General features: G+C 43.4%; 1 protein-coding gene and 3 non-coding genes across 5 annotated transcripts; all 4 read right to left on the reverse strand.

The window, feature by feature from the left end:
• Positions 1-505: 505 nt before the first annotated feature.
• LOC138843958 (uncharacterized) lies at positions 506-15,232 on the reverse strand. Of its 2 annotated transcripts, XM_070049963.1 has the most exons (3): positions 14,203-15,232; positions 13,766-13,895; positions 506-3,912 (listed from the first exon to the last, which is right to left on the reverse strand). In XM_070049963.1, exons 1-3 carry the CDS (start codon positions 14,410-14,412, stop codon positions 3,896-3,898), a joined length of 357 nt encoding a protein of 118 aa, XP_069906064.1. In that variant the 5' UTR covers positions 14,413-15,232; the 3' UTR covers positions 506-3,895. The 2 variants fall into 2 exon arrangements, 1 of the variants encoding a protein (XP_069906064.1); XR_011379210.1 differs by lacking the exon at positions 13,766-13,895 and having other exon boundaries at positions 14,203-14,341.
• Positions 1,115-1,190, reverse strand: MIRLET7D (microRNA let-7d). Its single transcript, NR_162446.1, has one exon. It is a non-coding gene; the product is annotated as a microRNA let-7d (primary transcript).
• On the reverse strand, positions 3,384-3,461 carry MIRLET7F-1 (microRNA let-7f-1). The gene has a single exon (NR_162447.1). It is a non-coding gene; the product is annotated as a microRNA let-7f-1 (primary transcript).
• On the reverse strand, positions 3,749-3,821 carry MIRLET7A-1 (microRNA let-7a-1). Its single transcript, NR_162441.1, has one exon. It is a non-coding gene; the product is annotated as a microRNA let-7a-1 (primary transcript).
• Positions 15,233-15,606: the final 374 nt, after the last annotated feature.

The following is a 15,606-nucleotide window of genomic DNA, read 5'->3' on the forward strand; positions in this document are numbered from 1 at the left end:
GCTCTCTGCTGTGGCCCGGGAAGGCAGTGGAGGATGGCCCAAGTGCTTGGGCCCTGCACCCCATGGGAGACTAGGAGAAGCACCTGGCTCCTGCCTTCGGATCAGCGCGGTGCAACGGCCGCAGCGCGCAAGCCGTGGCGGCCATTGGAGGGTGAACCAACGGCAAAAGGAAGCCCTTTCTGTCTATCCACTCTGCCTGTCAAAAAAAAAAAAAAAAAAAGAGCACTTAGAGGTGAGTATTGTGGCACAATGGGTTGGTTAAGCCACTGCTCGGGATGCCTGGGATGAAGTCCCACCTCTGCTTCTCTGCTTCTGATGCAGCTTCCCAGGAGGCAGCAATGATGGCCCAAGGACTTGGTTCCTATTACTAAGAGAAACATGGATGTTGTCTTCAGAATGGATCAGCCTTGGCTATTGTGGGCAGTTACATAATCAATCAGTAGACAAAGATCTCTGTCAATTTGCCTTTCAAGTAAATCTTTTAAAAACAAACAAAAAGTACAAATTTTAAAGTATGTAATATTTTTATTGAAAAGATGTGTAAGTTTAGTAAATTACAGTAACTTCACTACCCTAAAAAGCATTTTCGTTTTTATTGACCTCAGTCCTCAGACACATTAACAGTTACATACCATGACGAGCAGCACAATGTAATTACAAATTTCCACACCATTAGAAATGCTTCAAATTTTCAGTCCAAAAGACAAACCCAGAAACTTTCCAAGATGAATATTTACAAATACAGTGCAGGAAAAAACAAAAAATTTCAACAGTTTTGACATGCTTTCTCTTGGACAAAAAGTTGCTACAGAGAGTGGAATAGCTGATAGTCTATAGGTCACAGAAAAGAGAACTTGAACCAGAAAACACTGAAGAACTATGCTTTCCAAAACCTTCCAGTGATTTTGAAGACAAACACAACTAAGTATACTTCCCAAGTTTCAAATTTTCATTAATTGACTTTAGTAATCAATGATGGCACCATGCTGCATACATTGCTGTCTTTGGTATCCCTGCAATATTTTCATTTATTGAGAAAACTTGCAGGCAAGAACTATATTACACCAAAGCAAGGTAGCAAGAAAACTGGTTACCGTGGAATAATAAGGCCCTAAGAAAGGCAGCAGGTCGTATAGTTACCTCCTTGTGGGCAAAATCCCTGCCCTAAAACTATGCAACCTACTACCTCTTCCTAGGAACCCATTTTTTTCTTGTCGGTCTTCTACTTGGCAGCTGTACTTCAAATTAACCCATAAAGTTAGGCCACATTTTTGTTTCAAACTTTCAGTCCAATAAGAATTCACCGATGCTTTTATGTTACTAGCCTTGTAACCCCATAAACCACCTCTAGCAAATCACAAAAGAACAAGAAAATCAGTCAATGACACCAGGGGATGCAAACCATCCTTAACTCAATCCATCACATATTGCTAGAGCCACATACTTCTGAAACACTTAAAAACAGTCTACCAAAATTTAAATACCAAATTTCATAAAACACCCAGCCTTTTCTGATAAACTAGGAAATTAGTTGACACTGTGTATAATTCATCTTGCCTATTAGCTGGAGTAAATTAACTAATTCCTTTAGAAGTCACGTTTCCTAGTTACAAGCCTCTGCAGTTAATTCCATTTTCCACAAACTTTTTGAAGCATTTTTGTATTTCAGCTTTTGACCCACAGTCATAAGCAGAAGCAAATTTTGATCATAATGTCTGTCATCATTAGAAGTAAGATTTCAGACTGTCATACTTCCCATAAAGGCACTTTTCAGTAAAATGTACCATTCCCCACAATTCAATCCACTCACTCTGTTTGGCTAATATGGGCCTTTAAGTAATTAATAAAAGACATGCATTTTTCCCTCATACTTTAGTAGATATTAAGTTTCAAACTACAGAGTGGTAACTGTATCCACATTGGAGGGACATGTGTTAGAAAACCACAAAATACCATGATTGGGATCTGCCACACATTCAGCAAGTTATGCATACTGTCAATTTAACAAAGATAAGACAAATTCCCCGAACAGTCCTACAAAAAGGCAGTGAATATCAATATCCCCACCAGCAGCCAATGCTTTTACATCCAGTTTAGAACAAGACCAATTTTCCATTCAGGTGTTGATCTATATGCCAGGGATCTACAAAGCATTAATTTGGTCCAGAATAATCACCTGGATTGGGCCCATCAATTTCATGGAAAGTTCTTGTTGCCAATGCCACTACACTGTGATCCTAGAAGATATTAAATATTAAGATTAGGGACAGGGGCCAGCGCTGTGGCATAGTAAGCTAAGCCTCCACCTGCGGCACTGGCATCCTATATGGGCACTGGTTCAAGTCCTGGCTGCTGCTCTTCCAATCCAGCTGATTATGGCCTGGGAGAGCAGTGGAAGATGGCCCAAGTGCTTGGGACCCTACATCCATGGAGGAGATCAGGAAGAATCTCCTGGCTTCAGATACCCTCAGCTCTGGCCACTAAGGCCATTTGGGAAGTCAATCAGCGGATCGAAGACCTTTCTCTCTGTCTCACCCTCTCTTCTCTACTTCTTCTAAAGAAAAAAAAGATTAGTGATAATGGGAAATATTTGTGAAAAAGTGAGCTCTCCCCTCATACCCACACCTTGTCTCTTTTCTCTCTTGCACAAAATAAAAAATGTAAACAGCAAAGCAGTTCATATCAGGGAGCTATTTTAACCATTTATGAAGCAAGGAAGCATATGGTTTGCCCAATGAAAAAAGCTGAAATGTGGACTATCTTCATATATATTAAAACTTTAGTAGCCCTTTCTAACATTTTTATATTTCTTTACCAGTGACCATACGGACCTCCCCATGTGAAGATAGTCTCAGGTGATCCCCCTGTGTGAATGAGTGACAACTTCAGCTGAGATCTTGGCAACTTACCAGGAGTAAGTAAGTGTAGAACTCAGAGCCCATCATTCCTTTTCCAGGCTTCTGAGTTAAGCTGGTCCAAAGCAACACACCAATAAAACAATATATGCACCATTCTCCAAGACCACTCAAAACTCAAACACGGAATGAACTCTCACTGTAAGATTCAGCACCCTTCCAGTTTTTATTTACCTTTTCCAGGACCTCAGCCTGGACCTAAGTTCCAAGAGGTAGAGCAGTGAACCCAGTTCCTTATTAAGACTGCCCAAAGGGTACACACCCCTTCATTTTTTTTTTTTTTTGCTTAATTTCAAATCTCTGAAAGGGATCATATTTGAAAATTTAAAATGTTAGATCACTAAGCTACTATATTTGTAAAGAGCACATTAACAACCGATAAATACACAAAAATGGCAAAATTAATCCTTCAGAGTTGACATATAATCGAGATTAAAACAAATAATAATGCAGCAAGTCTACTCCTCAGGGAAGGCAATAGATTGTATAGTTATCTCCTGAACAGGGTAAAATCACTACCCCACAACTATACAATCTACTACCTCACTCTGATAGAGCAATCTTCTCTTCTGGAATGCAGATCACAATCTCTTTTAAAAGAAAATTTCAATATAAATTATAAGCAGCAACGAAAATCAAATACACACTTATTCTGACATACAGAAATGAAACAAGCAGAAAGTATCCCCATCCTATCCCAGTCTAGTCATTAAAGGTTTTTCAACCTCTACAGAATAAAATCACACTACAGTTTTAGACAAGTTAATCTTAAACACTGTACAATTAATGATTTTCTAAGAGGCCACCTGCATGCAGACTTTTCTATCACTTTAGGAAAGACAGTAGATTGTATAGTTATCTCCCAGTGGTGGGTGTGACCCTAAAACTATACAACCTACTACCTCATCCCACAGTGAAGAGAACCCAGGGTGAACGTTGAAAAGGAACCACCGTTGCGCAGCATAGGAAAGGCTTTCTTCTTAGCAATCCTGGTTCCCTGTGTAACAAACAAAAAGAGTATTACTCCACTTTCATTCACTTAACTTGAAATTTAACTGAACATTTTCACTACTTGTAAAATGTGCTTTCTTTTTACTTTCTATTTCACCAGTGTTACTTCAAATGCTTTGTCATCTGAATCTAATCATACCATACGTTTACAAGATTTAAAATTCATGTTCTTATTAGCACCACTATCTCATACTATCAAAATGTGATTTTCTTACTAGTAATAAAAATTCATAAAAATCACTTATCCCTCCTTGATAAAGAATTACAAAGCAAACCACTGGCTCTAAAGAGCTCTGTGACTCCAAATATCCTGTGCAGCATGCATAATCCATGACTAAATGTGCTAATGTACAAAGGGATGATCTCAGAGACCCTAATTTTTAGAAGAATTTACACATTTGACCCAATAGCAGCAACAAATAAATGGTCTTACTAGCAGGAAATTAAAATAATCAACTAGATCTGAATCAGGGTCAAGACTCTAGCCAGAAAGTTGCTGTAAGGATCAAACACTGTTTAACACCTATTAAAAAAAAGCAACATGACCATTTTAGTTTTATAATCAAAATCTTTTTTTTTTTTTTTTGGACAGGCAGAGTTAGACAGTGAGAGAGTGAGAGTGAGAGTGAGAGAGAAAGGTCTTCCTTTTTCCATTGGTTCACCCCCCAAGTGGCTGCTACAGCTGGTGTGTTGCTGCCAGCGCACTGCGCCGATCCGAAGCCAGGAGCCAGGCACTTGCTCCTGGTCTCCCATGCGGGCACAGGGCCCAAGGGCCTGGGCCATCCTCCACTGCCTTCCCAGGCCACAGCAGAGAGCTGGCCTGGAAGAGGAGCAACCGGGACAGAATCAGGCACCCCGACCAGGACTAGAACCTGGGGTGCTGGTGCCGCAGGCGGAGGACTAGCCTAGTGAGCCACAGCACCGGCCTATAATCAAAATCTTAAAACCTCAATTAATCTAAACCGTGGGGAACCATTAGCCTTCAATTTACAGACTTCATTCTTAAAAGGTAATTAATATAAAGATTATTTAAAGGAGGCACTAAATTTAATACTAAATATCTAGTCATTTAGTAATCCAAACCATTTTTTTTTTTTACAAAACATACAAAAACATGTATCTCAATGTACTAGAATTTTAAATTCAGAAACAAATCTATACACCAAGTCAACTGATTTTCCCAAAGGGTCCCAAGACAATTCAGTTGGGAAATTTTTTTCAATACTGTGATATGGAGACAACTAGGTAAACACATGCAAAAGAATGATTTTGGACTCCTTTATCATATCATAAACAAAAGTAACTTAAGTCAAATAAATAACCTAACTTAAAGAAGGGCAAAAGATTTATTTCACCAAGGGTCAAAAGCACAAATAGGCAATAAACACATGAAAAGTTGCTCAACACTATTCATTAAAGGAAATGCAAACCAAATCCATGATGAGGTTGAGGTTATCACTTCACACCCACCAGGATGGCTAACACTCAGAAAGATAGCAATAAAGGTTAGCAAGGATGTAGAACAGGGGCGGGCAAGGTCTGGTCCATGGGCAGTCTGATAAGAATTCATTTGATCTGGCTCTGCCAAGGCAACAGCAGGGACTCGAGATGGAGTAAATCTGTAGCAGATTAATTTTTAGGTTGATAATTTTTTACGACTCAAAAATGATGTTATATACAAATGGTCCTTTGTAGAAAAAAGGTTCCCCACCTCTGATGTAGAGAAATTAGAACACTCAAATTGCTGGTGAGGATATGAAATGGTATAGCAGCTTTGGAAAAGTTTAGCAATTCATCAAAAAATTTAAACAGTCACCATCGGTAGCATAAGAAATATCTGGTCTTTATCCTCAGTTGGGGTCCTCGGCACACAGTTCCCCAACCTTTGGAATCTCCCCAGTTATCAGAGATAAATGTCTTTTTAATGTTAACAAGATCACTGATGACTGGAGATCCACAGAAGAAAAACTTCCAGATGGAGTTGGTCTCCAGAAAACTAAGGTGTCATGTAAGGGTTGGAATTTCCCCCACCCCTCAATGGGAAGGGAGAGGTGCCAGAGACTAAAGCCAATCAGTAATGGTCAATGATGTAAACAATACCTAGGTAAGAAAATATCCATAAAAACTCCTGAATGAGAGCTTCAAGGTGGCAAATCCAACCTTCATGTCAGTAGAGTGGTATAATCCACAACCCCACAGTGATAGTAGCTCCTCTTGTACACAGAACTCTCCCAGTTCTCACCTCAGAACCTCATGTGGCTATTATCTGTATTCTTTATATAATGAATCTGATAGTAAGTAATCTGATAGTGTTGGTTAGAAGTTCACATGGCAACACAAGACTCTAAACTGGCATGTGAAGTGCAGACAGTCTTAGGCGACTGGACACGTAACCAAGTAGTGCGATGTTGTGGTGGATTTGTTTCTGGGAAGGGGGGGGGGCGCCAAGAGGCGCGGAGTCACCACACAGACCCCGGGAGTCAGGTGAAAGCAGGCCTGAGGCAAGCAGCCTGCAGACTCGTTTATTTCAGTTGCTACAGCTGCTTATGTAGCCAAGGCAGCCAATCCGGTCAAGGGGCGGTCTATGCCCTAACCAATCACAGACTGTTGCCAGGCAGTTTCTGAAACCATCCAATCACAGCCTGTTGTCAGTCGGGCTCTGTTGTCACGTGGTTTCCAAAGCCATCCAATCACGGCCTGTTGTCAGTTTCTGTTGTCATCGGCCATCTTGGCATGACCTTCTCACCTTCTCATTCAACCACATTTACCCCTTTTCATTTATTTTTGAGCAACGGGAGGCACGATTCTCGGCCATACCATTGTTGACCCCGTTTCCATGTGGTCTCGATATGCGGCTGTGCCTGTCTTAGGTTGTCCCCCAGGGGATCTTACCTGTCATTGACTAACCAGCACTCAAAACAGGAGACCACAGGAGTGCTTACTCAGATGGGGGTAGGAATGAGGAACAGTGGTAATCAGGAATGGCATGACCACACGCAGGCTGTGGGCCATGAGTGGCTGACCAGAGCTAGTGGGGTATAAAGCAGTAATGGATGTGGCTACGGGCAGTTTCTCAGGGTAGGATGATAGGGCAGGTGTGTCTGCTAACAAGACAGACTCAGTCTTGTTCAGCTGGTTCTGGCTGGCTGTCAGTTGCAGGCTTGATGTTTCTCATTCCACCACATTCATGACCTTCTCACCTTCTCATTCCACCAGTGCCAGACTGAACCGCAGGGCAGTCAGTTGGCAACCAGAAATGGAGAACTGATTGTATCAGAAAACAATGAAAAGTTGGTGTCAGAACTGGATACTGAGTAGTTAATAGTTTATCACATGACCCAGCAACTCCTAAGTATATACCCAAGAAAACAGAGCACAAAAACTGCAAATATTCATAGCAACATTAATCATTTAGAGGGTCTCCCAACCCCATAAAAAAACCTGAAGTTCAAATCCTGTACCTACTGCCATAACAATCTTTAAGAAAAAAACTGAAGATTTATCATATATCCAGCAAATATTAGGAGGTTTCAATATGTCATAGGCTATGTGTCATTTTTTTGTTTTCAAAATGTTCATTTATTTTCATCCACTTGAAAGGCAGAGCAAGAAAGAGAAATCTTCCAGCGGCTGGTTCACTCCCCAAACCTAGGCCTGGGCCAGGTCTAAGTCAGGAGCCTAAAACTCCACCCAAGTTTCCCACATAAGTGGCAAGGGCCCAAGCACCTGAGAGCCATCCTCTGCGGATGCATTAGCAGGAAGCTAGAAGGGAAGCAGAGCAGCTGGAAGTTGAACCTACATTACAACATGGGACACTGGCAACCGTTGTGCCACAAGGCCCACCTTGCGTTATCTTTTAGTCTGATTTTCCATTAATTTTTGAAGCCCCTTATGAAAGGCCCCTCTTCATCCTTTCTCCAGGTGCAAACTGATGCTAAATTTAATAACCTGCCCCAAACCACAGAAAATAAAACGGACTACCCAATATATACTCAATATACCCAATTTCAATTTTTTTGCACCAAGATACTTATATAAGTCTATTTTCCAGACTTTTCAAAATCCCCTCCGAACACCTAAGCCACTTCAATTCTACAAGACCAGATAATTCAAAAACTGCAGACACCTATCCCTAAAAAGCCAAACCTTTACCAACTAAAATCCTTCCTCAGAAATACCACTGTCCTAACTACAGAGAAGATGACAGTCAACAGCAAAACCACCTGGTATGTCTACTCCCAACCAACTATCTCTGAAAACATGCAGTCTCTTTAGTGCTATTTTTCTCAGTCCAGTAAACAGAAACCATACTGCTAGAAAATAATCTGGTAATTTACATACCAAAAGCTAAATATTAACATGAACCCATTTTTTAAAGTACACACGAAAAATAACCCAAAAGCTGGGGGCTTATGAAGGAGACAACAGGGAAGACTGATATCTACTATGCAGCATCACTACTTTAGTAGCTGCTTCTACCATTCTGCAACCCACAGCAAGAAAAATATTTATATACAAATAAAAATATTGCTCATAAATCAATACTAATCCTTACTCTTGCATCCTTGATATTCTATTATAGACATAAGTCATTTTATGATCCAATGGGCAACGGTTCTGAGTCCACAGTTTATCAAACACGGATTAGAGCCAAATGTTGGTAACAAAAAAAAAAAAAAAAAATCAAACAGCTGAGGGGAGGCAATATTCAGTTAAGCAAGCATCCAAAAACAGAGAACATAATCTACAGCTTACAACTAGTAGATTATGAGAACCCACAGAAATGTTCATTTAGAAATAAGAGATTCAGGGGCCGGCACTGGGATGCAGCAGGTTAAGTCACCACCTGCAACATCCCATATGTTTGAGCCTGTCTGAGTCCTGGCAGCTCCACTTTGGAAAAGCAGCGGCAGATTGCCCAGGTATTGGGCCCCTGCCACCCATAAGGGAAACCTGAATGAAGTTCCAGGCTCCTGGCTTCAGACTGGCCCAGCCCTGACTGCTGTGGCCACTGGGGAGTAAACCAGCAGATGGAAGATCTTTCTGTCTCTCTGTTTCTTTCAAACAAATAAAATACATCTTTAAGAAATAAGGTTTAGTAAAAAACCTAACACACTGATCACAACCATATAATGCTTGGGATACTGGGAAAAAAGTACATTAACTACCTAGTATACATGCAGTTTTTGAGATTTTTCTGTCTATAGTTAATATATACTTTCAAAATTAGATCTCATTTGAATCCTGATTCTCCATTTACTGTTTTAAGACACATCCCATAACTGTTAGGCCTTTGTATTCTTACACAGAACACTATTAAATAAAGCTATCAAAATTTAATGTTCAGATAATTCTTTAAAAAAGGTAGCTACCATGCTTTTATAACCAGTCTCCATTCAATTTTACTTGCTAATAAAGCTTAAAACACTATTTAGGGGCCGGCGCTGTGGTACAGTGGGTTAAAGCCCTGGCCTGAAGCGCTGGCATCCCATACCAGTGCCAGTTCAACTCCCAGCTGTTCCACTTCCGATCCAGCTCTCTGATGTGGCCTGGGAAAGCAGTACAAGATAGCCCAAGTCCTTGGGCCACTGCACCTGCGTGGGAGACCCAGAAGCGGCTCCTGGCTTCAGATCGGCTCATCTCCAGCCATTGGGGGAGTGAACCAGCAGATGGAAGACCTCTCTCTGTGTCTCTACCTCTCTGTAACTCTTTCAAATAAATAAAAATAAATCTTTAAAAAAACACACTATTTAATAAAAATGTCCTTCAAGCTCAAATATTCAGTAAAAATTAACTTATGTTGGCTCAATTCTGCAACAATAATAAGCAAATTCTCCAACAGCATTTTGCTTCCTCCCTCCTTTGATAGAGTATGTGTAATATTTTTAGCACTTGGTATCCATGTATAATTGACAAGATAATGATGTTTTCAGATTTGTAACTAAATTTCCCTAATAAAGTTAACCTAATTCTAATTTAAGATCCCAATTTCTTGTCCTAACTGCACTAACACTGAGATCCATGTCAAGTTTTAAATTGCTAAGTACTAGGTCAGGATTCCTAACAGGACCCATTTTCTTTCATTTACTCTGGGACACACAGCTAATACTTCAGATGCGCTAAATGTTCAGATCAATATACTCCTAAAAATTTTTAGAAGATTATTAGTGTCAATTCCTAGCATTTCTTTGTGGATTTTCCAATTTTGCGCAAACTGTTAAACTTGGGAAAGATCTTTTACTACCACAACCACATTGTATGTTAACACTGTATAAGTAAATTCTGCTGCAAACTCTGTAAAGTACAAATATTTATGGGAAGGCAAAGTGTCCCACTTGAGTGACTTACACTGATACTATTATTTCTCAACCCTTTAAAATCTTCCACAATATGCTATGTTAAAGGGTTGAAAACCCGTTATGCAGTCCACAAAACTCTCAAGCCAAGAAAAGACAGGTTCTAGCTACTTAAACTACATCCCAGTTTATTAATAACTCACTGTTATTAGTGAACAATTCCTAGTCTAAACACCACTGAGTGAATTCAAGTTCCCTTACAGGTATTATACAATGTAAACGCCAACATGGATGGAGGGGAAGACACCTACCAGGTGACCAGAATGACACTGTAAATTCTTGTTAAGGAAACAGTGAAGCATGGAAAAGATGACTATTTTTTTTAAGATTTTTATTTATTTATTTGACAAGTAGAGTTATAGACAGTGAGTTGGTTCACTCCCCAAATGGCCGCCAGGGCAGGCGCTGTGCCAATCCGAAGCCAGGAGACAGGTGCTTCCTCCTGGTCTCCCATGCGGGTGCAGGGCCTAAGCACTTGGGCTATCCTCCACTACCCTCCCTGGCCACAGCAGAGAGCTGGACTGGAAGAGGAGCAGCTGGGACTAGAACCTGGCCCCCATATGGGTTGCCGGCGCCGCAGGCGGAGGATTAACCTAGTGCGCCAAGGCGCCAGCCCCTAACTATTTAACAGAACAAAATACTCCCATATCATTTTCATGATCTTTTCCAAACAAATAATCTAAAGTGTGTTTAGATATTCCTAGAAAAACAAAAGCAACTTAACAGGTATAGCTATTCAGATGCCTGAGAATACTTAAATCTTTTATCTAGAAAAGAGCCCAAGGCATCATGTGATGCAATTTCCCACATGTGAGAAGGAGTCTGTGCCAACCAAACATTTCTGATTATCTGAAACTGTAAAGCTAGAGAAATATAAGCAGGCAGACAGTCCACTAGAACTACACTGTTCACTTAGAAGTCACAGTCCACATGTCACTACTGATAAGCATTCCCACGGACTTTCCAAAGATCCTCACACTCTGGATTTCAAACTTAGTACGAGGAAGATCAGTTATTTAATGAAATCCACTCTTACGCAATCTACGACACCTCAGAGGCAAAGAGCATGTAATGGTCAGGTCTCCTGGACTCCAGCACTGAGGTCACAAGAGGCAATGATGACAAACCATTAAGGGGACTGAGATTCTCAACTAGACATGGAAAAATCATTGGCAAATGATATTCTGGGATGGAAAAAAGCAATCTAGATAAGTTTCCAAGGCTATTAAAAATATTAAAAAGGATGGGGCCAGCGCCGTTGCTCACTTGGTTAATCCTCCACCTTGTAGCGCCGGGTTCCAGTCCCGGTTGCTCCTTTTCCAGTCCAGCTCTCTGCTGTGGCCCGGGGCGGGGCAGTGGCGGATGGCCCAAGTGCTTGGGCCCTGCACCTGCATGGGAGACCAGGAGGAAGCACCTGGCTCCTGGCTTCGGATCGGCACAGCACCGGCAGTAGCAGCCATTTGGGGGGTGAACTAATTTAAGGAAGACCTTTTTTTCTCTCTCTCTCTCACTGTCTAACTCTGCCTGTCAAAAAAAATAAAAAAATAAAAAGGAGAATTAGCTAACACATGCTACTGTGGATATTTAAAAAAATATATTAAGGGATTAGAACATGATGGTCACAAATGGTAAATCCATTTTCCCACTTGTGAAACCTAAAGCGAGGGAAACATGTTCTATCCACTGAATGTTATTCAAACAGGGCTGCTTCCTTCTTGAAGATGAGAGCTATAAATGAGAAAATACCCATTAACACCTGTTTTTTCAACTTTTTTGACACTATCACCAAAAATACTTTTTGCAAGTATATACATGCATATAGTGTACAGTGCATCAGCACTTCAAAAAAAAAATCTGAGGCTGGTATTTGTGGTGTGGCACAAAAGCCACTACCTATGACACAGGCATCCCATAGGGTGCTGGCTGGAGTCCCAGCTGCTCCACTTTGGATCCAGCTCCCTGTTAATGCATTTGAGAAAGCAGCAGCAGATGGCCAAAGTACTTGTGCACCCAAGTGGGAAACCTGAAAGAAGCTCCTGGCTTCAGACGGCCCAGGGCCCTTGTAGTCATTTTGGGGGGTGAACCAGTGGAAGATAACGGTCTCTCCCTAACTCTGCCTTTCAAGTTAGTAAATAAATCTTTTTTAAAAAATCTAATCACTACCCAGAAAGGTGATTTCAAGGCCCAATGACTCAGGACCTGCAGTGTGAATCAGGGTTTTAGTGGTCTGAGTACTACGTAATTCCCACTATGTGTAAAGCCACTATCTTAGCTATTCATAAAATGTACACAGTATCTGGTGTTCTGTACTCTAACTCTACAATCTTTCCCTTTATAAACAAATGGTATTTCCTATTTTTCATACTTTAGATACACTATTTTTGAGTCTCTCAAACTCAACAGAGTACCAATTTAGTGGGGGTGAAGGTGGGACAGAGCAATAGTCAAACTGCTTCAAGAACAGCTCTGACACTAACATATCCAAGAGTTATTACATTTTCCTCCAACACCAACCATATTGTATCAAAGTGCCACGTTTAAAAATGCTAGTCACACTGAATTTGTCAAAACATCTATTCTACATCCTCAAAAAACCCTCAAACTTCCGAATTTTTACTTCCTTAACTACACAGTCCCTGAATATACTATAAATGAAATCAGACTGCCATACAGTAGACAAACTTGGACATAAGCATTTTACTTCCAAAACTACACATTACGTTTAAAATCATACATTCAAGTTTTTTGTATTATGGGATGCTTTTCAGACCATCAGGAACAAATTCAGGGGACGCTAAACGGTGTTTTAATCTTAGAACTGAGTACCAACAAAGCAATATTTGCCACTAAAATTCAACGAAGACTCAGTAAGCCTCCTGATTTACTTCGAAATTTTAACCCACTGTCTCCAAAGCCTTTTTCCCGTTTACAAACCTCTCATAATTTACCTTAAAAAAAAAAAAAAAGTTGACAAGTAAAATAGACAGCACCACCTCTGACAACAGAGTCTACTGTAAAAAGTTAAGGAAATCGAAGAGCGCCGCTGGCCAAGGACATAAAGGTTACCAACCAAGCTGCTAACACAAGGGCCGCGGGGTAAGTTTATTAGCCAGTCTTTCGAGACGCGCTGGTCTTCAAGACTTCGCGGCGGCGAGCCAAAGACCGGCGGAGTTTCCGGTGACCTGAGCCACAAGTCTGCAACCCGTGCCCCGCGACACATCTCCTCCCGCACGGGCGCTCCCTTCCCCCTCGCCAAGGACGGCGCCGCCGCGGACCTCCAGCCCCAGCAGCTGTTCCCGGCCGAAAGGCTGCACTTGGCCGAGTGGGGCAGGGCCAGGAGCCAGCGCTGGCTCCTCCGCCCCCTGCCTCCCCGCCTCGTCGCCGCCCCCCATCCCACCCCCAACCCCCCCCCCGCCCGCCGCACTTCCTACCTTCGCTCCTTCATCCCAGCCCCCAAGGCCAAGGTCTCCCCGGCCCACAAACCTGATAGCGGAAGTGACGTCAGAGAGACCTGGCAGCAGCGGCAGCCAATCAAGCAACAGTGGGAGGCGATGCCGACCACTCGGCGCCAGCCGGCAGGCGGGACTTCCGCCCGCCCCAAGTTTGATTGAAGCTGGGGGGAAGGGAGGGGTGAGGAATGTGAAGAATGACCCCTCCCCCGCCCCGCCGGAGAGGCTCTGGGCGGGAAGCGGAGGGGGCTGGGACCGGCCACGCGGCACCCCTCCCCCGCGACTGCTGCCCGTGCGCCCGTGGCCTCCACCCGCCCCGCCGGCCGTTACGGGCCACCTACCCGCCACACGATCCCCAGGCCCTGGCGGGCTAGTCCACGGCTCGCCCCTCCTGCCTACCCGCCTCTGCGGGTCCGAGGGGAGAAAAAATGGCGACGGCCCCGCATCCACCGTCGCGCCCATTAGACCCACCTCAGGTTCACGGAGAAAGCCGCCCACTGCCGCCTCAAGGATGGTCCAACCCTCGCGCCTTCGGCAGCCCGGCACCGCCGCCTGGAGAGCAGCACACGAGAACCCGGATGGAGACGCGGGCGGGCGCCGTCGCGGCGGCCTGAGGGAAGGCAGCGCGGGCGCCGGGAAGCCGAGGAAGGGGCGGGAGCCGCAGGCAGCGCGCGAGCCCATTGGCGGACCCACCAGATTGACTAACGTCTCGCCCTTTGGCTTCGGCCGAGTCTGGCTCGCCTGAGCCTCACTGGAGGGTGGCGACTGGGCCCGCCCCACGCTGGGCGGCCCCCTGGCGAGGGCGGGCCTGGCCCGCCCACCCTGATCTACTCCCCCTTCCTATTGGAGGATCGGGAGAGTGGTGAGGGGCTGTGTCCTAGAGGCCAAGCCCCCGTACGTGATGGACATGCAGGGTCACGTGACTGCCCAGCGCGGCGGGCAGGTTCTCCGGCCTTCTCCACGTGCGCGCAGCCCAGAGCCAGAAGCGTTTGGGGTCAGTCTTTGGCTGTTCACCCTCGCCTAGGCCAGCGGCCTTTAGGAGACATTGGCTAGGACCAGCCCAATCCTTGTGCCTCAGTTTGTCCATCTGCCAAATGAAAGAGTATGTCTACCCAATATCTTTCATTCTTTTAAATTTGTTTTCAACATCCCAGGGTTTGAAGACTTTTGTCTTCACCAGTTAACCAAGTCCTTCATTTTCTCATTTTAAAACTTATCTAAAATGGGCTGGCACCTCCTGCAACGCTAGCATCCCATAAGGGCACCTGTTGTCCTTGTTGCTCCACTTCCGATCGAGCTCCCTGTGGGAAAAGCATGGGAAGATGGCCCGAGCCTTTGGGCCCCTACACCCAAATAGGAGACCCCAAGGACGCTCCTGACTTTGGCCTGGCCCAGCCCCAGCTGATGGTGGCCATTACTGGAGAGAACCAGCAGCTGGAAGACCTCTCTCTGTCCCTCCCTCTCTGTAACTCTGCCTTTAGAATAAAGGAAATCTTTAAAAAAAAAAGTCTCTGTAACTTTCAAATAAATCTTTAAAAAAATTTTTTTAATCATCTAAAACGGAGTCCTCTGTTCTCTATTCCCATTAATTTTCCACACTACAACTCTAGAAGTCACTGGTGACGATGCTGTTTAAGGTCGCTGCCAGTTCTTAAAGCCTGTGGTTGGGGCCCCTAAGACCCAGGCGTCAGCTCTGTCTTCGCTAATGGGATTTTGTCCAGAACGTTAAAAAAAAAAAAAAAAAAAAAAAAAAAGGCTTCTCCTCTGTAATATATCTATGGCAAGTAGCATTTTATAGTTTGAGGGTGCATTTACATGTATAAACCCAGGTGAGGCTACCTAGTGTCAGCACTACTTTTGACGCTCATATTAGTA

The sequence above is a fragment of the Oryctolagus cuniculus genome, chromosome 1, assembly GCF_964237555.1.
Source record: "Oryctolagus cuniculus chromosome 1, mOryCun1.1, whole genome shotgun sequence".
Classification (NCBI taxonomy): Eukaryota; Metazoa; Chordata; class Mammalia; order Lagomorpha; family Leporidae; genus Oryctolagus; species Oryctolagus cuniculus.

What these genes read in the sequence shown, in the direction of transcription:
- LOC138843958 (XM_070049963.1), bottom strand. Translation starts at nt 14,412, where the DNA reads ATGGGCTCGCGCGCTGCCTGCGGCTCCCGCCCCTTCCTCGGCTTCCCG. An exon ending in GCTTTCTCCGTGAACCTGAG is followed by an intron (nt 13,896 to 14,202) that starts GTGGGTCTAATG and finishes CCTTCCCCCCAG; the next exon opens with CTTCAATCAAACTTGGGGCG.